This window comes from Hippocampus guttulatus, chromosome 1 (assembly GCF_054856545.1).
Source record: "Hippocampus guttulatus isolate MCC_2025c chromosome 1, RoL_Hgut_1.0, whole genome shotgun sequence".
In the NCBI taxonomy this organism is placed as follows: Eukaryota; Metazoa; Chordata; class Actinopteri; order Syngnathiformes; family Syngnathidae; genus Hippocampus; species Hippocampus guttulatus.
In genome coordinates, this window is record NC_141261.1 from 27240730 (window position 1) to 27266060 (window position 25331).

The 25331-nt window shown below is 41.7% G+C and overlaps 2 protein-coding genes across 17 annotated transcripts in view; both read right to left on the minus strand.

Moving 5' to 3' along the window:
• Positions 1-2355: 2355 nt before the first annotated feature.
• fitm2 (fat storage inducing transmembrane protein 2) lies at positions 2356-5374 on the minus strand. Its single transcript, XM_086123876.1, has 2 exons — positions 5170-5374; positions 2356-3525 (listed from the first exon to the last, which is right to left on the minus strand). Exons 1-2 carry the CDS (start codon positions 5340-5342, stop codon positions 2883-2885), a joined length of 816 nt encoding a protein of 271 aa, XP_085980002.1. The 5' UTR covers positions 5343-5374; the 3' UTR covers positions 2356-2882.
• Positions 5375-6262: 888 nt separating this feature from the next.
• The window catches only part of rap1gapa (RAP1 GTPase activating protein a), a 96538-nt gene continuing 77469 nt past the window's right edge, over positions 6263-25331 (minus strand). For 11 of the 16 annotated variants that reach the window (XM_086124018.1, XM_086124010.1, XM_086123907.1 and 8 more), the window contains 12 exons: positions 24072-24227; positions 22857-22928; positions 22689-22775; positions 22463-22606; positions 19960-20094; positions 16341-16418; positions 15552-15661; positions 15362-15481; positions 13567-13678; positions 11731-11842; positions 9851-9930; positions 6263-6910 (listed from right to left, as the gene is read on the minus strand). In XM_086124018.1, coding sequence (XP_085980144.1) covers positions 6878-6910; positions 9851-9930; positions 11731-11842; positions 13567-13678; positions 15362-15481; positions 15552-15661; positions 16341-16418; positions 19960-20094; positions 22463-22606; positions 22689-22775; positions 22857-22928; positions 24072-24227 — 1239 coding nt within the window. In that variant the 3' untranslated portion in view covers positions 6263-6877. Of the gene's footprint in view, positions 8338-9850; positions 9931-11730; positions 11843-13566; positions 13679-15361; positions 15482-15551; positions 15662-16340; positions 16419-19959; positions 20095-22462; positions 22607-22688; positions 22776-22856; positions 22929-24071; positions 24228-25331 lie in introns of all 16 variants that reach the window. The other 5 variants (XM_086123897.1, XM_086123916.1, XM_086123933.1 and 2 more) reach the window with 5 other exon arrangements.

Sequence of the window (25331 nt, forward strand, 5' to 3'; positions counted from 1 at the left end):
ACGTTTCTTGTGCATATTTGCAACATTCCCGCTGACAAAGCGCAAATGAAGAAAGTGGAAGTTGAACTCAATGTTTATTTTATTTCTCAGTTCATTGTGAGTCCGCCTGGAACCTCGCGCTTCACGCGCCCACACAGTCAAGAAATTCTACTTGGGATTGTGGGTGGCCGTTACATTTCACGATAATCTATTTTTATTTTTTTATATTGATATATATATATAAATATGCATTTATTTATGGTGCTTTTTATGATGTTTGTTCATAGGCCTTAATTTATTCCGTTGCCATCAATGACAAAATAAATACCCAAACGACAACAGCAAAAAAATGCCCTCATTTGGTTGTTTTCATTTTGGTGGTCTTGGATGTGCTGTCATGAATTATTGCTACACGACTCCACAGATATGCATTAATGGAGAGATGTCTCCCCTCATTCAACTTCTTTTGAACTCATCTCATTGTTGATCTGTGTATCATTGCATTTGAGTAACATAATGGGGACTTTAGTCTGCTTCATATCGGTATCCAGTCATTAAACTAAGAGCTTCATGTAATAGTACAACAAATCATATGCAGTGCCAAATGTACTTTTTGGTTGTTTTCAAAGTTCAGTTCCGATACATTTAATATTTAGAGACTTAAGTTTTGGGTGCAACCCACAAGCCGCCATCTTTATCTCTAAAATGTGTTATTTTTTAATCAAGGCGAACGAAGGACATTCTAAACTGTAAAAGCACGCAGCACAACCGCTGCCATTACAATTCAAAATTGTAAAACATTGAATAATTTACATTCATACATTCAATACACGTTATTGACGCATACAAGTGTGTGATGGGAAATTATTTTCTCATTACTCTGATGATTATACAAACAAAAATTCTACTCGACTACCTGTTGCATATACACTTATTTACTGGGAAAAAACTTGCTTGTTTACTGCTTTTTTGGGGTGGGGGTCTCTTTCTGAGTCACCCGAAAATGGTGCCAAAGCCGAAAAATAGTGTCAACTATGACCTGCGTGACAGCCATCTTATCACCCAGCTTGACATCAACGTCACCATGCAAAACAAACCGATGTAAAGGACATTTTCCACAAAGACCTCACAAAATTAATATCTGATGCTCATCCAATCATAATCCAGGCCAGTTAATCAACACAAAAAGAGATAGGCATCGATTATGAAGACTATAATTTAAAAAAAAATGTTGACAGTCAGAAGACAGCGGGCCATTTGTTAATCAAACACGGTTTCATTTTTGACTAAATTCAATGTTGATCTGTTAAAAGTAATCGCACCAAACTTTCCTTCATATTCAGGTAGAAACGAGGTATCTGCAAACCAAAACGAGTGGAACAGCCGACAGACACACAACAAACCTATTTTGCCCCAAATGGCCAAAAATCCACCCACGGGACGAACTGAACATGTGATTAAGCAGAGCTTGGGCATCATCTTAGGTAAATTGTTGCAAAGGAATAACATTGAAGTAAGTGATGTATCAGGAGCCTAGTGCAGCATTTCAGTTGCATTTTTTTTTCTCAGCAAATCATTTTAAGTGACTTATTTGTAAGGATAATGTAAGATGACTTGGAAATATTTTGCATCACAGTTGAGGTGCAACAATTAATCAATTATCGGGATGGTGGATGACTGGTTAGCACGTCCGCCTCACAGTGCAGAGGTCATGGGCTCAAAACTGGCCCCGGCCTTACTGTGTGGAGTTTTTATATTCTTCCCGTGCCGGTGTGGGTTTTTATTCCAGTATCGCACTTTGCTCCCACATTCCAAAACCATGATGGCACGTTAATGGAACAATCTGTAATTTGCCCCTAGGTTTGATTGTGAGTGTGAATGTTTGTTTGTCTATGTGTGCCCTGCGATTGGCTGGCAACCAGTTCAGGGTGTACCCCGCCTAGGACACGAAGACGGATGGTAGAGGATTCAGTGGGTCAGAAAATGGATGGATAATCAATTATCAAATTAATCAACCATTTGGAAAATCAATTAATCGTTTCGAGATCTCGCTCACCTTCGAATTGTCCAAATCCTCATCACCAGAGTAAATATTCAACAATCTCTGTAGTCCTCCACGGCAGCAGACTCTTTTGTGTTGACTCACAAAGACCTTTGCAAGCAACAGATTTTCACTTTGAAAGACAAATGATCCATACATGTGCCGATTTTCTGACATGTTACAAATACAAACCTGGAAATAAAACAAAATCAATTTGATTGACCATTTTCTGGATTGTCGTTTTGAAACAACAACGCTCTTTGGACGAGGGATGGAAATTTAAAAATGCTGCTTAAAATATGATTCAACAGTCCAATGGAAAAATCAGCAACAGATTAACCGATTATTAAAATAATCTTTAATTTGTGTTCAGACCTTGTTTTTAAGAACTTCTCTGCAATTAGACAGGGCTTTGCCACCATCTTGTGGCACTGCGGTGTCATGGAACTATGTTCAAGTGACATGTCAGGAGTTTGGCACTTGAGGTGAATTTGTTTGAAATCATATAAGCAATTTAATTGCACGGATAACATCGTAAGATGACTAAAAAATATTTCAGTGTTTGGCGATCAGAGTTTGTGATACATTTACGGTTGAAACTATCAATACTGTAGATGCAATTTGGAACATTTTTGGACGGGTCGATTACACAGATTTCGTAATTTTCCCAAATGGGGGATTGCTGTAGTGTCAGATTCACTTTGAATCAAGAGGTAATGCTGGTTCAACGGGAGTGTGTTAAATAAAAACAGAGAAGATACTCTTCACTGGTCAGGAAAGCAAACTGTCAATCCAACTTGTAAACCTCTGCCCTTTCACGACAAGGGAATGTCTTGCTGTACGCAATGACCTCCAGGTAACGTCACTGCGAGTGCAGTGGATCAATAGATGAGCGCAGGCGCAGCTGCTTCTGTTCTCTCAGTTGGTGATGTGGCGGGAGTCCCGGCGACAACGGTTTAAGATACCAAAGGCGATATGTCAAGTACCATGCCCCGAGCCCAGCTGCAGTGCCCACCACCTTGTGAGACACATCATGGAAGTAAACCGAGGTGCAGATGAACATCCACACCCAGAGGATGACGATGAGGTTAAGCGCCACGTACAGAAGGTTGAGGACCACCCTCGGAAGCGCAGACATACTCGCAGTCTTCAGAGAGGCCATGGACGCCGTTTCCTCCATGATGAGCAGGGCCGAGTAGGTCAGGATGAAGGAGTGCCCCGAGATGTCGAAGCCGTGCCAGTAGAAGCCGGCGTGCTTGCATTCGGCTATGGATGCAAACCGGTCGGTCTTCACATCCATGGAGTCGGTCTGAAAACACGAGCCGGTCACACCCTCGATGTAGAAGAAGGTCGCGGTGCACGCATACCACACGGCCGTGGCCACCGCCACGGAGAGGAGCCGTTTGCCCAGGAAGACAGCGTTCCGGCTAAAGGCCGTGTTGGAGAGTAGGACGAAGGGAGTCAGCAGAAGCAGCGTCCAACCCCACGACACTTTGACGAAATACCTGCAAGACCAACAAAATGACGCTTGGACTCACCCAGCCATTCCTCTCCACTCAGGCGGGAAAGGGGAAGTCAAACCACACATTGACAGTAATATATTCTATGCGCCTCCACACAGCATTCTGCTTAATATGGTGTTTGTGAAATATGAATTGTGCAGCAAAGGCTGTGTAGCCATTTCGCCACTTTCTGTCATCTGAAAACAACATCACAGTTGCTCAGGGCTCAGGTAATGACCAATCACGGGGTAACCTGTTTTCTGAAGTAAAGTCATGATTGGCCATTACCTGAACCCTGAGCAACTCTGATGTTGTTTTCAGTCGACTGCGAGTGGCAAAAGGGTCAACCCCTGAGATGGACAAAAACAGGTGGATTTTACTGCTCAACTCAATGCAAATCTGAATGGCGTTATTCGACAACATATTTTGATGAAAGAACATTTTGGGGTTGACAGCCCCTTTAATGTGACCTTTAACCTATAACATGCAACCCTAAAAAATACTTCAAGTGGGGAAAAATAAAACCAAACTTGAGAAATAATGTGGCTGCATAACTCTATACACGCTCATACAATTGGGGATATACGGTAGCTGTTCACAATTCACAATTATCAAAATGAACACAAACTCGTGTTATAATAGGCATCAGCAAGCACTTGCTGTCTGCCACTATATTCAAGAACCTCCCAGATAATTTTTTTTTTCAATTTCACGAAGCCTGTGATACAATACATCCTGATTTACATAGCCCTTTCACAACAGCTGAAGCTGTAACAAAGCAATTTAGAAAACAGTTAACATAAAATAAAATGATAAATAACACACAACATAAAAACACGGGCAGTCGTGCAATCTTGACCATGTTTCCCTCATACGCGTTGTTGTTTGAAACAGTTCTAGATGAAAGAGGAGAGAATCAAAGTGTCCTGTGATGACATTTAATTCTTTTAACATAAACTGTTGTGTGGCACGGTTGCCAACTCGTTCGCAAATTCACCTCGCAGCGTAGAGGTCGTCTGTACAAATCCGGGCTGTGTGGAGTTTGCATGTTCTCCCCGAGCTTGCGTGGGTTTTCGCCACATTCTAAATTGTCCTTAGATGTGACGGTGAGCGTGAATGGTTGTTAGTTTATGTGTGCCCTGTGACTGGCTGGCAACCAGTTCAGGGTGTACCTCGCCAATTGCCCGATGACAGCTGGCATTGGCTCGAGAACGCCTGCGACCCAACTAGGACATGCGGTTCGGATAATGAATGAACGAATGTTTCGGCGGACCGGCTGCTTCAGTAACCTGCTGCTACAATGTGAACCAGTAACACTCTGTGTTTGCTTCCCTCCACCTTAGCTTGACCCAGTTCCAGCTAAATGAAAACAGCACCAAAGCAGAAAGGTCATTCTTACCAAATTATTGCATTCACATCTGATGCAATGCTAAATTAATTGAACGTTGCATTTGACCCCTCCGCCTCAAAAAAAAGTAGTGTTTGCATGGAAATCTATACGAAAATACACTAATTATCAAAACAATACACAGCAAATCACCAGCTAATTAACGTCTCATCCAACATCAATCCAGATGAAAGCTGAATGATTCTATTGCTCTGACCTCAACAGGCTAACGACAAACTAGCCGCTTTAGCTCTACTCACACGTTCAGGAAATTTCTTCTACTGCTGAAATAAGTCTGTGGCACGAGCTGGAGCTCTTTGAGAATGGAGCCCACGACTGAAATGACCAAAAACATCCACGGGAAATTGTGTCTGACGGCTGGGATCCTCCACAGAGTCACCAAGTTACTCACGACGACGTCTACCGCCGCCATGTTGATTGACACCGTCGCCCGACATGGACTTGTTCTGCACTTTGCTTGACGTGACAACGCTAACATGGCGCTTTATTGCCCCCTGCTGGTGACGAGGTGAATGGAACTCATTCACAAGTGCACTCGAACCCCGCATACTCGCGCTTCTGCACCCGTGTATCCGCAGATAGTTGTTTCACCCAATTCTGTTGATATTTTTAAATATATGTTTATATAAACATTTTAATGATTGTTGGGGGGGGGGTACAGACATTTCTCCCGCTTGAACTGAATATTTATCAGCATTTGTGAATATTTTGGGGGGGGGGGTTAAAAATTAATAATCATTTATTTGTAATAGTTTTGTTTTTCCAATGCATTTCAATAAATATCAGTTACACGCGGATCCTCACTAATCTCGGGCCGACCCGGTAACTATCTCTCACAATGAGCGGGGGTCCACCATAGCTCGTATGACGCGAATATACCAAGAGACATCAGATACAGTATACCCTAGACCAGGGTGGGGGGCAATTAATTTTGCAAAGAAACTACAGGTACAGTATATGAGAAACTGGAATGCTTGTCGATGGCCAAGCCATTATTTTTTGAAGAAGCATACTGTCTTATTTCATTAAATGCTGCTATGTGTGTACATATGGTATGGTATATAGGAAGCTAATGTCTGGAAAGGAGGTGTGATGGTCTTTGAACTGGATTGAGATGACTATGAAATCAAACTTGTGACATACCAAGTTTGAATGAATACTGCTGACAAAAAGTCATTTCATTTTCATCTGCTCATGGAACTGCATGTTGTCTTCTATGTGACACAGTTGTACCTGTTTAACCGAGTAAGCTGAACTTTTGTTCAGTATATGGAGACATTTTTGAGAGCCGAAATGAAATTTGTCAATGATGATTTAAGAATACACTGACAATCAATTTAGGATGGTGTTTATTTTTATAAAAACAACAACAAACATTTGCTTCATGAACTATACTTGCTTGTGTTAAGGCAACTGAAATGACACAGAAAAAGTAAAGTTCTTCCCTTTTAAACAATAGACAGAATATAATGTGGAATCATTGTAACCCCAAAGCTTTTAAAAATACAATTTCAGAGGTACAGCTCTGAACAATAATACATTGTTGAGTTGGTCAAGCCTTTTTTAAAAATTTTACCCTCTCCCAAAAAATATTTACACAATCCAAAAAATATTTACATCATCAGTAGTTGAATTTCGCGCATTTTCTGCTCAACTTCAAAGCAAATAAAAGTTCATTTTAAACATTTCTTGTACCAATAAGTTGACACCTGAAGAGTTTCACAGTTCAAAACATTCAAATTCACACTAAAGAAAAAGAAGAGCATCACTCCAAAAAGAACCAATGCAAGTCATAAATAAAACATTGAAAGAAAAACAAAGTAGAAGATTAAATAGAGAAGATTAAATAGAAAGTGGTCAAGAAACACAAAGCATGAAAACATGTAAAAGGCGGATGCTTCCAAATGTTCACAACAAATATCGGCCGTACTGGAGTGACTCGTGGAATCAGGTACTGCCTTCTCTCGTTGGCTGCAGGATCTTTGCATTCATGAAATGAGGACGGGCAGTCAATTAACAGTTGGAAAAGGACAAACACTGTCAGATGTGAAAAATGCAGTGGTGCCTTAAAATACAAGTTCAATTCCTTCCGTGACTATCGTATCGATAATCACCTCTCCCCATTGAAATGATTGGAAATACACAATACCCCCCCCCCCCCCCCCGCCCACCCCTCACTCTGCAAAATGTATTTTAGACACGTGTATCAGAAAAATAGCACTCTATATTGTACTTCATAAAAACGTAAGGATATTAGCATAATGATAGAATATAAATAGGTAAACAGCTTGTGCATCATGACTTCATACAGAGCTTCCCAAGTCCGGTCCTCAGGAGCCCCTATCCAGCTTTTTATTTATTTATTTATTTTTTTACGTGTTTCTCTCCTCCAACACACCCGATTCAACTTATTCGCTAATTAGCAAGCTTGTAAAGGGAAACGTGTAATAGGGGCTGAATAGGGGCTCGCAAGGACTGGACTTGGGCACCCGTGATTTCATGTTAGTGCTTCGATTCAATATTCTTCAGCTCCCTGTGGTGTGCCCACTTTGGCCACCAAGGGACAGTATAACACAGTCATACAGACAAACAAAGAAGAGTCACAACTACCCTCTGCCACCATCCAGTGCTCGTATCCCAAGTTTGCACTTGCAAGCCAAAGCAAAAAAACAAAATTGCATAATGACGGCTTGTATCTTGAAATAAGTGGGGTCACTCCTGTCTCAAGGCACCACTGCATCATTTTGGCTACGGCGCTGGAAAAACAATTTTGTTATTTGTGTGATGTGATTGTGGACATCGTGTCCGGATTTTATTAACTGTATTGTATACTTTCAGTGATAATGTACATTTTTTTCTGTTGTGCATTTTGTACACTTAGTTATTCGAGGATGTGCAGTAAGATCAAGCAAAGAGACCTTCAATGAGAACTGGTCTTGCAACGATTTTGAGTGCATTCACATGTATTAAAATCTCAATTAATGTACACTGTCCCTTTTCAAAATTAAATAATTTGAATTTGAATTAAACCACCTACAAATCTGTAAGTTCCTTTTCACAAAGAGTTCCATGGCCCCGTCTTTACCCTGTGGAGTCGGAACACTCAAGAAGACATACTCAAACGTGTCACGCTTGAAAACATTTCAGGTTGCGGGAACCGTGAGTGTGCATTTGCAGCTCAGTGACAAAGAATAGAGTGCCAGGAAATCACACTGTGAAAAAGTCTGGCCCTCCTGCCACGCCACCTGCCGTATGTGTTGATGCGCCACACTGCGGCCATCACCGAGCAGCCGTTAGACGGGGTTCCATGCCCGTAGCCTGCTGCTGCTCCTATCCCCCGTTCGGCACAATGGTCATGGCAAACGCCTGTACTTGGCTCATCTCCCGGAGGGACCGTGATGGGAATGCTTCGGAAGAGAAGGACAAGAATGTCAATCAAAAGTTACATACAAATTAAAGAACGGCCAGGCGATCCAACCTGAAGATGGGAATCCACGACGCTAGTAGGTGGGCTGAGCTAACAGTTCTGCACAAAAAGTATTCAAAGCACGACCAAACGAGAGCAGCACTTGACAGAGACTGGTGGATTAAGATATGAGTGACTTGTCACTGATTATTCATTTATTTTGCTTTAGCTTGTGAGCGCAAACCTGAGATACAAGCGCGACACGATGGCAGTGAACTCTACTCCACTAAACATAAAACGAAGAGAATTACATGTTGAGTATTTAAAACAACAATACAACTTTGCCTTAAAGTCCTCTAGTTCAATGCGAACACACAATTGAAAATGTCTTTAACGAGCTACCATTTATCATTGGCAGTCAACGCGCAAGAAACCAAATGTTTTCTTTTCGCGTGTAAGATATCAAGGCGCTTAACAGCGAACTGCCAGGCTTCATGTTCTGTCTCCCTCTGTGGGTCATTGTTTTGTTTATGTTCCTCCAGACGGGTCAGAAAGTAAATTCCTTGTGTGTTTTACATACTTGACCAATGAATCTGATTCTGATTCTGAAGAAAAAGATATTTGAACACAAATGGCAGAGCAACACATGTATACAAACAATATGATGATCTCTCCATTGCAACAGCTTAATGGGTGACAATAGTTGTCAAACTATTCTTCTTCGTTTGTGTTTGCATGACTCCGTTATGCTGCCCCTGGTAGCTAAATTGGGTACACCAAAAGAAGCAGCACAACAAATGATTCAATACATTCTATTTTTTTGATGCAACTTTTCTTTAATGTAGTACAGTATTATGGGTTGCTATTTTCCAAATTAAAAAACACACTCCAAATATATTTCTTAACAGATTAATTGCATTTCCATTCATTTAATTGGGCAAAGCGGAGTTGTGATAAGATTGTTTTGAGTTGCAAATGTGGTCGTGAAACAAATAAAACCCGGATCTCAAGGCATCATTGTATGCTGTAAACACTTTCATCATGACTTTTGCACTTCCGGGGGCCAAAAGCTTGAGAATTCAGATGACATGGCTTAAATGATGATTTTAGCCATCGTATAGTGTGAATGTGTGACGTGTCAATCAAAACGATGTTACATGAGCTCAATTGTTTCAAAACAAAACACTGCATATAATTTACATTTCAAGAGGTAAGTCGCTTAAAAAAATAGACATGGTGGAAAATCTGATATGGTTAAGGGACTGGTTAATGATATGACTTTTCTGTTGCTCGCTCACAGGCTTTGATGAATTAATTTACTTACTTTTTTTTTTTTGAAGGAAATTGAAAAAAACCCCCAAGCCTCTCTGCAGCAATATTTGCCAGCCTAACCCCAAACACACCAAATTTTTGTCATAATTTTCACCTCGAACCACACTGGCCGCCATTGTTCATGATTCTTTGATTCGCTGTCGAGAAGCAAAGCCAAGAAGAAAAAAACTGGGTGGACTCACCGATGACGACTGATGATCGTGAGGTCGCTCGAGTTTGATGCGAATGTCTGTTCCTTTCCCTCGCTCACTTTTAGCAGGACCTGAACGATTGGCCAACACACATACCGCATCATTTATCGTTCAGCATTAGCAAATATCGTTTTGAAATTCATCCATTATTGTCACGGGGGTCGTGGAGCCTATCCCAGCCGTCTTCGGGCAGTAGGCGGCATAAACCCTGAATTGGTTGCCAGCCAATTACAGGGCTCACAGAGACAAACAACCATCTGCGCAAACACTCACGCCTAGGGACAATTTAGACTAGTGTTCCATTAAAGTCAAAATGGCGCCCGAGTAGGCAGCCGTCGGCAAGTGCTCTCATGAGCCTTGCTTTTTTTGTTGTTTTTGTGTTTGTTTTGTCACTTTGTGTTTATTATTACGTCGTGTGGACCTGATGTGGACTTTTTTTCAGCAGTTTTTGGCCACGACATTCATCAAGGAGGAGACTCTGTGCTTGGTGGTTGCGCCTTCTCGGCAGCATGGGTATACCAGCACTGTTTTTGACTGGGAGGAATGTCGGCGCCATTTGACTGTCGTTGCTGGACAGTCCCGGGGGCGCTTGTGTCTTGCGCCTGTAATGGGCAGCATTTTTCACAGCCCCGCTTTGTTCAGCGGAGAGATCGGTGCTGTTGAACGGTCTGCGGCTGGATGGATGTAAGGCTTGAGGAGCTGACGATGAGAGGAAAGGAGCGTTAGCGCGGAGCGCCGATGCGGATTTGGAACTGGGAGTCGCGGCTTGGAGTTTGAAGCGGATTACGTGGGACAGGAGAAGTGAACTCATCTCTTTTCGTCAATGGACGCTACAGCTTCGTGTTTGCTTTCAAAACTTAGCTTGTAGCAGACGTGTGCACATTTTCAGCATGACGTCTCTGACCCACTGGTGAAAGGACACTTTGATCCTGTCCTATTTCATCTATAACTGCTTCAGACAACAAAGTGTATGAAGAAAAGTGGTGAAGATTGCACGACTGTCTGTGTCCTATGTGTTGTGTTGTGTTATGTTTGTTATTTTGACTTCAAAATGGCGCCGCGAGAGTGGCTGCCTTTCCAGCAGCTCCTATATTTTGTTGTTCTACTTCTTCCTTTCATAACTTTGCTGCTGTGAATTGGGAATTTCTCCATTGCGAGACTAATAAAGGTTTTCTTAACCTGCCACGCATATTTTTGGAATGTGGGAGGAAAGGCCTGGAATCAAACTCTAGAGCCCTGCACTGTGAGGTGCTAACCAGTCGACCACTGTGCCGCTTTGAGATTCAACAAACATTTTTTTTGAAAGTATCTTGATATATTTTAATGCTCATTTTTTCTCCACAATTTTATTTTGAATTTCAAATTTGTATGCCGTTCAACATAAAAAAGAGCCAATATCTTATATAATTCAACTTGAGAACAATATTTTTAAAATGTGAGATACTGTATTTTGTAACTATTATTTTACAGTTTTAAAATAAAAATAAAAAGGGAGATTACTTTTTTCAACATTATTATTTTTAAATTAAAAACTGGTATCTTTTAAGATGACTAAAATGACAATATCTTTTTTTAATTCAAAATCTATTCGTAACATTTTAGTAGTGCAATAGATTTTTACATTTTGTTTTTTAAAAGTGATACAAATGCTGCATTTTTGGGGGGGAAAAAAATCCCCAGCAACCTTGAAAACAGATGTATCCTGCGAGCAGTATCATAGCCTTTCCACATACAACAAGCACAAGACTGAAAAGGGAACAGTGAGTCATAATGCTGAGAGAATGCAAGGCAAATGCGACTTACAGGACATCCTCCTCTTGAAATTGCCAATTACAGGCCTGCCATTTGATGTGCACGCCACGTCGGCTCACCTGGCGAGCTGCCGCGGCTGTTGGTGCTGGCGCTGCTCAGGCTGTCGTCCAGCCACGTGCTGTACGTCAGAGAATCCCGCTTGTGCGGTGTCCCGGCGGACGACAAACTCTCCTGACAGACCGCAGGCCACAATGCAAATGCACATTTGACTGTCAGATGAAATGCACACCTGAGGAATGCTGAGGAATTTTTGAGAAACTGAGAACTGTATTTTTGTTCACTTTCATTGGGTTGTGTTGGCAAATGAGTATCATATTCATATTTCCCTCAGCATTTGTGTTCTTGTTCTTCAGTGAAAGAATTGATTGTTCAAGTACAGTGGTGCCTTGACATACGAGTGACCAGACACCTGAGTTTTTCAAATTGTGAGCTGGCATTCTTGATGGCGACCGTGAAATCAACTTAACACACACGCACGCACGCACACACACACGCGCACACACACGCACACACACACACACACACACACACACACACACACACACACACACACACACACACACACACACACACACACACACACACACACGCATACACGGCAAGCAGATATTAAAAATTCTTCAAAAATAGTCTTCAAGCTTTTGAATGCCAAAAAAAGTTTACTGTCGAACTAAACACAAGACAGAGTGAATTACACTTTGTGTAATTAAAACAACCACGTAGTTTAGAAAGGCTGCTTAACGTAATTCTAACCAACAATTCAAAATGCCATCGATGGGCTCATGAATAGCATCTGTGTCAAGCTGTTAAAATCTTTGAGGCAACAATTATTTGAAGACAAATGGTGCATCAGCTCATGTAGACAGACAGTATAACAATAATCGCAGGTGTCTTTTCTTTATTCCCACGAAAACCAATACTACTGAAGCTTGTGCAAATGTTTACTCATACTGTATGTCTTTATTATACTGCCCCTGGTGGACGAGACACACAAACCAGAAGGAGCCATGATGTCCCGTAATAACCATACAAAATTGATTAAATTCTTTAGATTCTATTTCATTACATTTTTACTTGCTGAATACAGTATATAAAGCACTACATCACAGAGTGCTATTTTGCTAATTAAAAATCACATTACCGATTTTTAAAAAAAAAAGTTTGTTTTCGGGTGAGCTGGAACGGCTCAATGGCATTTTCATTCATTTGAATGAAAATGCCATTCACTAAACAAACACTAAACTCTTAGAGGAGTTTAGTGTTTTGAGAGAGTGTGGTCGCGGAAGGATTTCAACTTGTATTTGAAGGCAAATAAAAGTACATTTGTTGAAATGGCATGCTTTTGAATTGCGAATTCATTCATTCATTCATTCATCTTCCGAACCGCTTCATCCTCACTGGGGTCACGGGGGGTGCTGGAGCCTATCCCAGCAGTCTTCGGGCAGTAGGCGGGGGACACCCTGAATCGGTTGCCAGCCAATCGCAGGGCACACAGACACAAACAACCATCCACGCCCACACTCACACCGAGGGACAATGTTAGAGTGTTCAATCCGCCTGCCAAGCATGTTTTTGGAATGTGGGAGGAAACCGGAGCACCCGGAGAAAACCCACGCAGGCCTGGGGAGAACATGCAAACTCCACACAGGGAGGCTGGGGCTGGAATTGAACCCGGTACCTCTGCACTGTGAAGTCGACGTGCCAACCACTGGACTACCAGGCCGCCCGAATTGCGAATTATTTTTCACAAATGTCTGATTATGTCAACACCAAATATTAATTTTTTTGTATATGCTACCTTTCTAGAATGCCGCAGCTTAACTTCCCGTGAAAATATATTGGCAACTTACTGGAAATCTTCTCTCCCTTTTCAGCATTAGGTACACGGAACTCACCATGCCCGTGTCGTAATCCTCTACTGCCTCGTTCTCCTCGACCACGCTGGCGAAGCTGCTGGCATTGGATGAGGAGCGCGAAAGGTCGTTGGCCTCGGGGATGGATGGGGCCCTGTCGCACATTAAAAAAATAAACCTAAATGCCGCGTTCAACCACAAAACTGCCACATCATCATTTATTGCCATTTTCAGTTGGAAATCCAAAATTTAAAAAAATGCAAATGATGAAAACAGGATTGATTATTTTGGTATTTGTTTTTCAAACAAAAACATTTTTTAAAAATGAGCTAAAATGACTGTTTTATGATCCAATTTTCGACTTTATTAAAAAAAACATTTTTAAAAAATGGGCCATTAGATGACATTTTATTTTAATATTTAAATCCATCAAATGATCTATCAGCCATATTAACGTAATTTCTTCTATGACCCACATTTTTTTGATAACATAAAGCATAAAATCAAGAGGGAGATTGTCTTAGGTTGCAAATTTACAGAATACAAAACATAATTTTGGCTGCTCACGAAGAATGATGACAGCCTCGCAAGTGGATTTGGCCGAAACATAAACAGCAGTCGACGGCATTAAGTGTTTTCCAAAGCAAATCTTTTTCGCCACATGGCCATTTCAAAACACTCTTTTCACTCAGTAAAACTGGGCGCAGATCCAGGATTTTCCGCTGTTCTTTGGTTTTGTGAGATCACATGTGATCACACGAAAGGGCTTCGTGTCTCACACCAGGAAAGAGAGAAAGCTCAGACAAAGGCTAACTCTAACCTCCAAAAATATGCGGAGGATAATGCTTCAATTTTTGAGTGTGGATACCAGCAAATCAGAGGCAACACATGTCTACAGAGGAAAAAAACTGAGGAAAGACACATGGATGTGTCTTATTATCATGAAATTACGGTATATTGATGCAGAGGCTAACGTACAAAAAAGGCAAACACAGGCAATTGTATGGTGCCCACAAATGTCTCAGAAAAACTGAGCTAGTTTACTTTAATTTAAAGCATTTATTATTGTCTTAATTCAAATGCATGAAAACACATCAACTGCTTCATTTCCCGTCCTTGTCAGGACAACCCACATTCTGACTGTGCATGTGCAGACTTGACTCAGGAAGACGGTACGAAAGCATCTATCCATCCATTTTCCGAACCGCTTGATCCTCACTAGGGTCGCGGGGGTGCTGGAGCCTATCCCAGCCGTCTTCGGGCAGTAGGCGGGGACACCCTGAATCAGTTGCCAGCCAATCGCAGGGCACACAGAGACGAACAACCATTCACGCCCACACTCACACCTAAGGACAATTTAGAACGTCCAATCAGCCTGCCATGCATGTTTTTGGAATGTGGGAGGAAACCGGAGCACCCGGAGAAAACCCACGCAGGCCCGGGGAGAACATGCAAACTCCACACAGGGAGGCCGGAGCTGGAATCGAACCCGGTACCTCTGCACTGTGAAGCCGACGTGCTAACCACTGGACTACCGGGCCGCCCGGTACGAAAGCAGTGGTGAGGAAAACGAAGCACCGCTACCAAAACTAGTGAAGGTTTGAACTTTTTTTTTTCCCCATGCTAACAGCACTGCAGCTATTACACAACGGCAAGTGAACACACATTTATTGACAGGTTATTTTTCAGTAAGATAGCGTCTCTGTAGCTTGTAACACATTGACTGTGGAAACATTTCTGCCATCTGACCTTTCCACTAGAAATCCTTCATTCATTGCTGTGCATATGGACCACTGAAAACGGAAACAAAAACAATGATACTTGGCTCAAGTCACACCTGTTCTTGGCAATCGTGAGCGCCTCAGGTGAGCTCTGATTGGACGAGTTGTCCGATTTCTGGTCCTGAGAGACGTGGCCGCTGTCAGGGGTCTTTTGGGTGTTAGGGGAGTTCTCTCTACTGCTCCATCAGACATAAAGAACGTTAACATTTTGTGATTCTGCTTGAGCCAATATTATTCAAATTGCACCTTTTCTCCTGCACTTCCTGGATGTTTTCAATCCCGATGGCACTACTCCGCCTGGAGCTGAAGGGACCAGACTTTTTCCTTGTGGGGCTTTTCCCCGGGATGATCAGAGACTGCCAAGGAAAGGGAGGAACATAACTCATTGTTAGACTCATAAAACTTATTCTGTGTATTCCACCAGCTGGCACACACACCAGTAGGACCAGCCCAGTGTCCATGGAATTAAAAGGAAAAGGTGATAAAGACAATTTCATTCTTTACATTCTATTCAATTATGCAATTACTGTTGGTGTTTATAATCTACACTATTAAAATGCTATATGTCCTGTTAAAAAGCCAATTTTTAAATCGTTTTTGGGAGACTAGAACGGGTTAATGGCATTTCCATGCATTTCAATGGGGAACGATGATTTGAGATGCAAGTTATGAGTGTGATCTTATAACAAATTGAACTGGTATATCAAGGCCCCACTGTATTAGCATTTGGAATTTGGGAGTTAAGTTGTTCGTAGCATATACTGTACCCGCAGAAGGAAACAAAAATGTTCCTTAAACATAACGCATACTTGTAGCTATAAATAGAAAAATCCTAGAAACTCGGCATTTTGCAGAGGTCTCTTAAGTTTGTATTTATCCTTACACTTGCACAATGGCTCTTTCATGGTAATAAAAAAAAATGTTGGCATGAAGTTGAACATGAGAAGGACTTGGTCATGGTGCAGTGGTGCCGAGCAGACAGACAGCAAACAGAGTAAGAGTTGCTTGAAAAATAAGTGAGAATTAAACATGAACCTCTTCTACTGATCCTATTCCTATGGCACTGCCTCGACGTCCATATTTACTGGGACTTTTGCCTGGGACAAGCAATGACTGAGCCAGGCAGGAAGAGAGAGATGGAGAGGGGCAGAGAGAGGGAGGGGGGGAGAGAAGATGGTGACAGTCGACAAGGAGGGTCAAAATGAGAAAACACATGAGATTCCATGCAAGTCGTGTGGTTCAAACAAAATCCAAAGTGTGCATCATTTCGGTTCTGCGTGGTGTGAGACAAGCGTCTGGATGAGAGAAAGAAAAGGTGAGCCGGATAAGCGAGCCTGTGAGCAGAAGAAGATGCAAAAACAAAAAAGTGCAGCAGAGTACAATAAAATACAAATTATACATTCGGGTTCACACCAAAGCAGCGTTTTAAGTCATTTGAGTACTGGACCACTGTTATTGCTAGTTTAGCAACCGAAAAGTGATACACAGTGATGCACCAGAATGCATTTTGAAAAGACCTTCGTAAAATAATGGCCTCGGCCATATATATATGATGATGCTGGCCACCTCCACTAAAATCTAAGTCAGTAGCTAAACCGAACATTCAATTCTACTCATGAAATGAAATGATTATTAATATAATTTGGATTAAAAAGAGACGTAGGCTTTTATTCTAGGAAGGTGACAATTTTTAAAAATATAATGGCAATACTGTGTAAACAAGTGAGACTCTTATGCTAAACTGGAATGTCATGATGGGTCTTTTTATTATACCCTGTTGAGTGTGGCAAAAGCTGGGAGACACAACTCCTAATGAATGGATTAATCAGTCAGGCATCATGTTCTCCAATCTCCATTTTTCTTCTTGCCCAAACCATGAAAGATCCTGTAAAGTGAAAATAAATGTCTTGGAAAAAATTAACACCATATGGATGAGATGAGTGTTCACTTCGAAGTTTGGCTACCACATTTGACAAACCAAAGCAAATGTTTACAGTTCAGGTCAGACTTCAGTTAATATCTATGTAACTATCATGTTCTTCTATAATATTGTGGGGGGGAAAAAAACATCAAACGTATCACATTATTATGTGATAATAAATACAGTACTCATTCAATGTACCAAAGAGCAATGACAACTACTATTATAACTCAAGTCGCAGGGACAGGGGATTCCATTTTTTTCGGGGGAAACCACATTGCCACAACACCAGCACCAAACAAAAAAGGTTGGGTAATGGTGAGTGCATTGAGTTTATGTCAACCAAGATAGCATTTAGCATTAGCTAAAGTAACAACATAACTACTTTTCACCAGATTGACCTACGATTACATTTGTTAAGAATACTTCCTGATTTTCAATGAAATAGTAGTCCATCCATTCCATCCATTTTCCGAACCGCTGAATCCTCACTAGGGTCGCGGGGAGTGCCGGAGCCTATCCCAGCTGTCGTCGGGCAGTAGGCGGGGGACACCCTGAACTGGTTGCCAGCCAATCGCAGGGCACACAGAGACGAACAACCATGCGCCATGCGGGACAATTCAGTGTGTTCAATAAGCCTGCCACGCATGTTTTTGGAACGTGGGAGGAAACCGGAGCACCCGGAGAAAACCCACGCAGGCCCGGGGAGAACATGCAAACTCCACACAGGGAGGCCGGAGCTGGAATTGAACCCGGTATCTCTGCACTGTGAAGTCGATGTGCTAACCACTGGACTACCGGGCCGCCCTGAAATAGTAGTGTCCAGGTTTTCTATTTTTAAAATCTGGCCATCCCACCCACCAAGTTGTTGTGGGGCTTTTCAATTCTACGACAAGAGGCTTTAGAAATTAGCTATCTCATGAGCTAACAGGCTTCTGGAACGGCAGGCTCATCCATGGCATCATCGCCGCTTGATGTTGTCTCTTTGTTTAGGTTCACATAACAGAGACATTTTGAGTCGAGGTCTATTAAACACACCAGCACGTATTATACAGTCTGTGGCTCACCCAACATGGCATGAACGAATACGTACTGATCGTTAGCTGCACTATATAACCACAATGCATTGTCTTCCAACATATTACAGTAATCTGAATAAGACAAAACACATAACATTTGAGAATTCAAAAAACAACATCGAGCTGTTCTGTAAATTGGGGCATCCAAAGGATTTTGGAATACAGGCATAGCTAGCTAACTGTACGCTGTAGTTGTAGTAAAAAGTAATAATAACTTCAGTATGTAAGTCATAGCTGTGCCGGATAACCACTTCTGCGAACAAAGGAGTCCGTGCATGCCAAAGTGCCTCACTGGATTCGGTTTTACCCACGCCGCCCCCCCCCCTCCCCCAAAGTTAGGAAAACTGAAATGGCGAAAAACAGTTTGAAGCTATAGCTCCACAATTGATCTCTACACTAGGTGGTTCTCCATCTTTGCATGTGCTTTCAGCAATTACACAGCAACATGAATATTTCAATACAAATCTGATTTGACTTTACAGCGTCTTCAACATTTACCTTAAAAACACCTATGTGCCAGTGATAATGCTCATCCACTAGGTAACAAAAGGTACAGTTACGCATGAGTTGCCCTTTATATTAGAGAATAGCGTTGTGTTCAACTAAACAGAACCACATTTCATACTATACCGTACTGGTTAGTAAAATGGACAAGGTCATCTGTATATGTACTTTTTTGACATTTTTGTTTGGTGGCATTCTTTGAGAATATGTGCAATATGTGACCTGTGTCAATATAGGTTGAGAAATGCTGTCACAATGTGACACACACACACACAAGAACACCCCCCCCCCCCCAAATCCCCCTCATAGACACCCACATTGAGGCTGTACAATAACCCTCCCGCCATTGCGGATTTTTCAGTCAGTTCAGTTTGTGCTGAAGATTACTGAATACTAAAACCTCTTCACTCCTGATTTTTACACTTACAGAAAGCGATGGCTGTAGGGTCACTTTATTATGTACATATTTTGGCCCGATTATTGAAGTACTACATTGTGAGGTGATAATTTCAGTTTGTTAGTTTGGAAAAACGGCATTTATTTTCTGTAAACACAGAAAGATTGGTAGAGTATAACTCTGCTTGTTCAATATTTTGGTCTTGTCTATTACTCTTGCTCTCCCGCAATATATTCTACGTGTTGAGATATGTTTGTATTGTTTTAAACAGTATAAAGATTTTTAAAAAGTTACATAAATGCTATAAAAATAGGCATTGTGTATTTTTGATAGGGTATTTTTATATCGCAAACTTCACTTATCACGTGCGGAATGTAATCCCAATGATGGAGGGCGAATTATGCTGTACATAAGAATGTAAGTGACAATTTATTCAGAAGGTAAAAGAACTCTCAGGTGCACCTCGAAGGAGATGCACAACATCACCTCTTGCTGCTGCATGTCTGACACTGCTGTGAGTACAGTGGCACGTGCTTGTGCTGGCAGACAAACGTGCAAGCCTCGTCAAAGTGAGAGACGAGCCTCACGAGGCACATAGCTTCAGTCAAGCGAGTGTGCTGTGCTTCAATGTGAGACGTTAGTGCAGCAGGCAAGTGAGAGGAAGGGAAGGCACGAGCTCTAGTAGTTCTATAGGAGAAAAGAGGGCCCGAGGTGCAGCTCCTCAAAGACCAGGAGGAGCAGGGCTGTACTTACTATCCCTGGGAATTTGGGGCTCTCTGCGGGTGTGCTGTGGTTAAAGCTTCCGCTGAGGCTAGCGGGCATCGCGTGCGGCTTCTTGAAAGTAAGACCCATGGCATCCATAGACTGGCTCCTGCTGCGTATCACCCGCTACGGAGAGAGACGAGGAGGAGGACATGCATTGAGATGGCGAGGACCCCTCAGCATGGCTGCTAGATGACGGGAACCACCTCCGGGCTGACCCTCAACACTTACAATACAGGCAGAAAGCCTGATGTAGGGCTGCACGATTACGGCCAAAATAATAATCACCATTATTTTGATCAAGATTGTAATCCCAATTAATCATGATGTTGGGGAGAGAAAAAATGGATGTTTATTGCACTACTTTTCAACAAACCGTATGTAAACAGTTTTTAGTACAACATGTAATTTGAAAAAAAAATATCGCATTGGACACTGAAAAGTAAAAATCCCAGTATAAGAGATACGCATTATAAATACCTGGATTATTATTATTTTTTATTTTTTGCTGAAAAACGAACCCCATTCACTGTAGTTGTGCTCAGGCCAAACCTTTGTCTTGTTAAAAAAGCATTGTTTTTGCACCATCTTGTGGCATCTTGGTGCCAAGGAGCTATGTTGAAGTTTGAGGAGGAGCATCATGACTTGCCCATGACATGCTTATAGAACGGTAGTGCATCATCTTGTGAAATTTACAGGGAACATAAAACAAATCTCCTGGGGATTTTTGCTATTTGTGGTCCAAAAATGCAAATGAGTGTTTTACCTGAAAAACGGGGCGGTTGACTCCCACCAAAAATTAATACATTTTTAAAATTGATATTTAATAAATAGGGCAATTGAAAAAACATCATCCAAGAATTACCCAAAAATTGACAAACAGCTGTTGATCCCTTTGGAGGCCTTCGCTCCTCGCCATAATCCTTCCCATCTCCAATTTTTGCTGTACTTTTTCTCTCGACATGACTCGCTCTCATCAACCCAGAGCGTGACTTTAGGCTCCCACTGCTAGGTGCTCCCCCTTGTTATTTAGGCAGCTTCGTGAAGCTAAAACCATGCATTGTTTGCCCCCTGGTGGTTGGCTGACTGCTGTTTGAAGAAATTGTTGATTTAAATATGCAGAGCCCACATTTGAAATATAAATATGGCTGCCGCTCGGGTTCATTCAACCATGGCAGAAAAGGATCATGATCACAATTACAATTCGATTAATTGTGCAGCCCTAGTCTGGTGTTGATTTCACCCTGACAGACAAGGAAGCCACCGTTGCGTTTACGAGCCCTCAGGTGGCTCACATGATGCTTAGTGAGCTCGCAAAGGAAGCGAGGGGAAGTGGCGCTTGGCGGGAAAACGCCAAGTGTGTAGATATGCAGGCAGAGCACAAAGTGGAGAAGCAGCTACATCTGGAGGTGAAAAGCACGTCGAAAGCAAGGAAGCATGGGAGGAAGAAGACAGGAAGGCGAGTGGCGTGATGCAGTGGGACAGAACACCCTCCTGCTAAAGTCCACACAGTCATTCAAGAACAGCTTCACAGCCAGAGAGGAAACAGATGGAAGAAAAATCACACTTTCACTTTCAGCAGTCTCCAAACGCTGGCCGGACACTCTTCTCGGTCAGTTGTTGAATAGAAACAAGCGCAGGCTGGGATCTCACCGTTTACATTCAGGCTGATGCAGAGTTGTAGTTTCCATCTTTTTTTTTTGGTTTGTTTGTTTCTATGCCAGTTCTTCAAAATACAGTGGTGCCTTGAGATACAAGTGAGCCGACTTGCGAGTTTCTTAACATATGAGGAAAGATGTTGTGTATTGAAAACAACCATATCACTTTGCTTTAGATCACGCCACAGGGTTGGATTACATCACTTCATACATACTGAAGGCCCAGGGCCAAATCTCACCGTTTGCTACTGATTGAACTGAAGCAACAACAACAACAAAAAAGTTGTCAGTATTTTCTGTTTTATGATGTCATTGCTGTATATTATTGAAGCACAAAATTATGGGGTGCCATTTTACTTATTTAAAAAAAAGAAGACAAAATAATCAGGCTATTCTCACAAGAACATAACTGGCCATTGAGAAATGGCCTGTTCACTAATTTGACCGTATTTATCGTCACATTGATTTATATTTCTAACACTAGAAATTGGATTTGCCCTACTAACAGTGAGTCCTTTGTTTAAGTCCAAACACGAAGATCCTTGAAAGAGCCGAAACGCGCCAAATCAGATAATCAGCTAAACATTGCTTTGACTCGCATCTCAAGGCACGACTGCATTGCTTTCCCTAAAACCAAAAAAGGTGCTGAATCACTTACCTTAAAAGGTATATCTCCACATCGTGAGAAAAGGCATTTTGTTAATTTGGTTCCAATGAGAACCAACTCAAAACCCATTTCCAAAAATGCCATATCCTTTTTTTCCACTGGGGCAGCATCATTTGAAAAGGAAGTGAGGCTGCTTGTTGGAAGCCTCCGCTGCTGCCTCGCCGGTTACCTTGAAGGACTCAAAGAAGCCTCCACTGCCACCACCGCCGCCGTTCTCCAGCTTGTCGTCATCTCCCCCGACGCCCATCATGGCCTGGCTGTTCACGTGGAGCTCCTCGTAAAGCGTTTCCAACAAGGCTGACCTGGTTCGTTCCTAACTCGGGCACACAAACATGTGCGAAGGACACACTTATCATTTTGATCTGAAAATAAAACAACAATGAAGCAAAACCCACCTCTAACTTGGCAAACTTTTCAGCTTTATAGCAGGCGTATTCAGCATTGATGAGTTTAGTGAAAAGGAATTCATGGAACTCAAGGCCCTGCAGGATAAAAGGTTGTTCAAACAACACTGCCAAAAGTGGGAATTGACGGTCCACATTTCCAAGTTGTCACTTTCTTACTTTTTTGAAGACAGCAGGATTTGGGAGGGCGGGACCAAAGAAAGGTACATCATCTCGTGCTGTCACAGACACCTGTGAGTTTTAACGTGAAATATTACATAATTTTCCCCCCAGAGATTCAAAACTTACAAGAATGGAGAATGACTTCACATTTGACACCCATTCATAACAGGGTCTGTTCAAAGCAGCTGCTTTGAGCTGCTGGAGGCGTTCACATCTCATGGAAAGACGCCACTGCTCAGTAATTGCCATGGTAAGGCAAAACTTTACTGAGCAGTGGCGTCTTTCCATGAGATGTGAACGCCTCCAGCAGCTCAAAGCAGCTGCTTTGAACAGCATTGATCATCAGAGACAAGTAGAGCAATGCAGCCATATATGGCTCTGGCGGACAATAATGACTGCAAAATCAGACATTTCTCTGATGAATGAATGAAAATGAATATTTTTGTTTTATTATGTAAACTACTGTCAACACAACATCAACATTTCCATTTATTTATAACGCTACTTTTTTTTTTTTTTTGCAAAAAATGCAAAAAAAAAAAAGGTCAAAATACCAAAAGTGATCCTGTGTTTTGTTTTCCCAGGGCAACAAAACTCCAAGGGAAACTCCCAAACATTCAGGCCCAAACATCTCATACCGGGCAACATGACTCAATTAGACAATTGTCACATTGAATTGCAGTTTTCTCACGGTTCATCTTTCACGGCTTTGCTGTTTCATGGATTTTTTGGGTGCTTTTTTTTGGTATTTTTTTATCAGTGCATCGGGTTCTGCATCCTGATTGGCAAAGGGACTGGATACGAATGTCTGCGGTCTCTGGGCCTCATCACAGTACATCTTGCCAAATTTTCTCCATGACAAAACCCACATTGTCGACAAAACTTTCTGCATAGTATTCCTAAAAACTGTCAGCTGTTTGTTAAAAAAAACCAAACAAACAAACAAACCCCACCAAGTTTGTATTTTAGTTTTTTAAAAATGCTTGGTCCTGAAAAAATGTTTCATCTTTGGTTTCATTCAATACAGTATTGTCTTGTCTACGTAATCATTGTAAAAAAGATGACTATTTCACGGATTTTACTGATCACGGCTTCTTTATGGAACGTAACCCCCGCAATAACTGTATTGTAAAATATGATTGAAAACAAGATGAAGGTGAACAAGAATTTATCAGAGGATGCACAATACAATAGGCAATGAAGTTTATTTACCTTGTAGAGAACATTGTCCGAACATGGGTTGACCACTTGGACCACAACATAGGCATGGAGGAAGTTGGAGGCGATCATATCTGGCACAAAGGGAGTATTTTCTTCTTGGAACACAATCGCCACAATGTCGTTGCCTATATGCCTCTTTCTCTGCAACTGTAATGCGAGAGGCGCACAGCAAGTGGGTTACCCATTTCAGATATTCCTCTGGAGCAGAAAAAGATTACAAAGCACCTGTGGCGGGCCATGCAATTGATACCTGGACCTTAATCCCCCTCTTAATCCCATTGCTATCACACCTCACTTATAGAAAGGACGATAGTACACAAATTTGCAATATAAGAGCACAATACCGGTACTGTGCCACATAGATGACATCATCTGGAGCAGTTCGCAATGAACGTTCATCTCATACAATGTCAGAATATAAAACATGTTTAAAAAATTGATATTGAATGTAGATATTGAAAGTACTGTCATTATCATATTGTTAAGTGTGAGGATGGCTTCAGATGTTTTACAAGCTGCACTTGGTTTGGTCTGACCTACTAAGCAGAGGACAGAAAAATGGTGAGATTATTGCGGTGAATTTGAAATCTCATGAAATGAGTGGAATTCAGACCACTGGTAGATGGCAGCAGAAAAAAAATCATGACATCCACCCATCATCAACTCATCTAAAATTTCCTTGCAATGAAAAGACAACATCAGGTGGTTGTGCTAAAGCAGCCGTTAAGATGGTTTGCCAAGCGCCAATAGAAGTAGGAAGGACAAAACATTAGGTACAGTTGAGTTTTGTACTCACATTTTCCATGTTTAGAGGCTATGGAAATACGTTTTTTTCTTGTTTTGGGGGGCGGGAATGGATTAATTGTGTTTCCAATCCTTTCGATGGGAAAAAGTGATTTGAGATAGAAGCAGGGTCACCACTGTAGAAGGAAGTTAGTAGTAGTAGTTGCCTTGTGCATGAAATGTGCTGTCTAAATCAAACTGCCTTGCCAATTATAAGTTTCATGGGCCAGCACTGTTGATTGTGAAGGCAGATGAGATTGACATGGTGAAAAAACAAAAAAAAATAAATCAAACAAAGTGCAACCAAGGGAAACTATAAAATAAATAGACAGTGGGAAATAAATTAATTATATCTCATGGAACAAATGTGAATATGGTTGCAAATGGAGGTCGGTGCTTCAGGTTGTGTTTGGGCCATGAGAGAAAGAAGACTTTACTGACACTGACGGTTCCCACTGTGATACACCA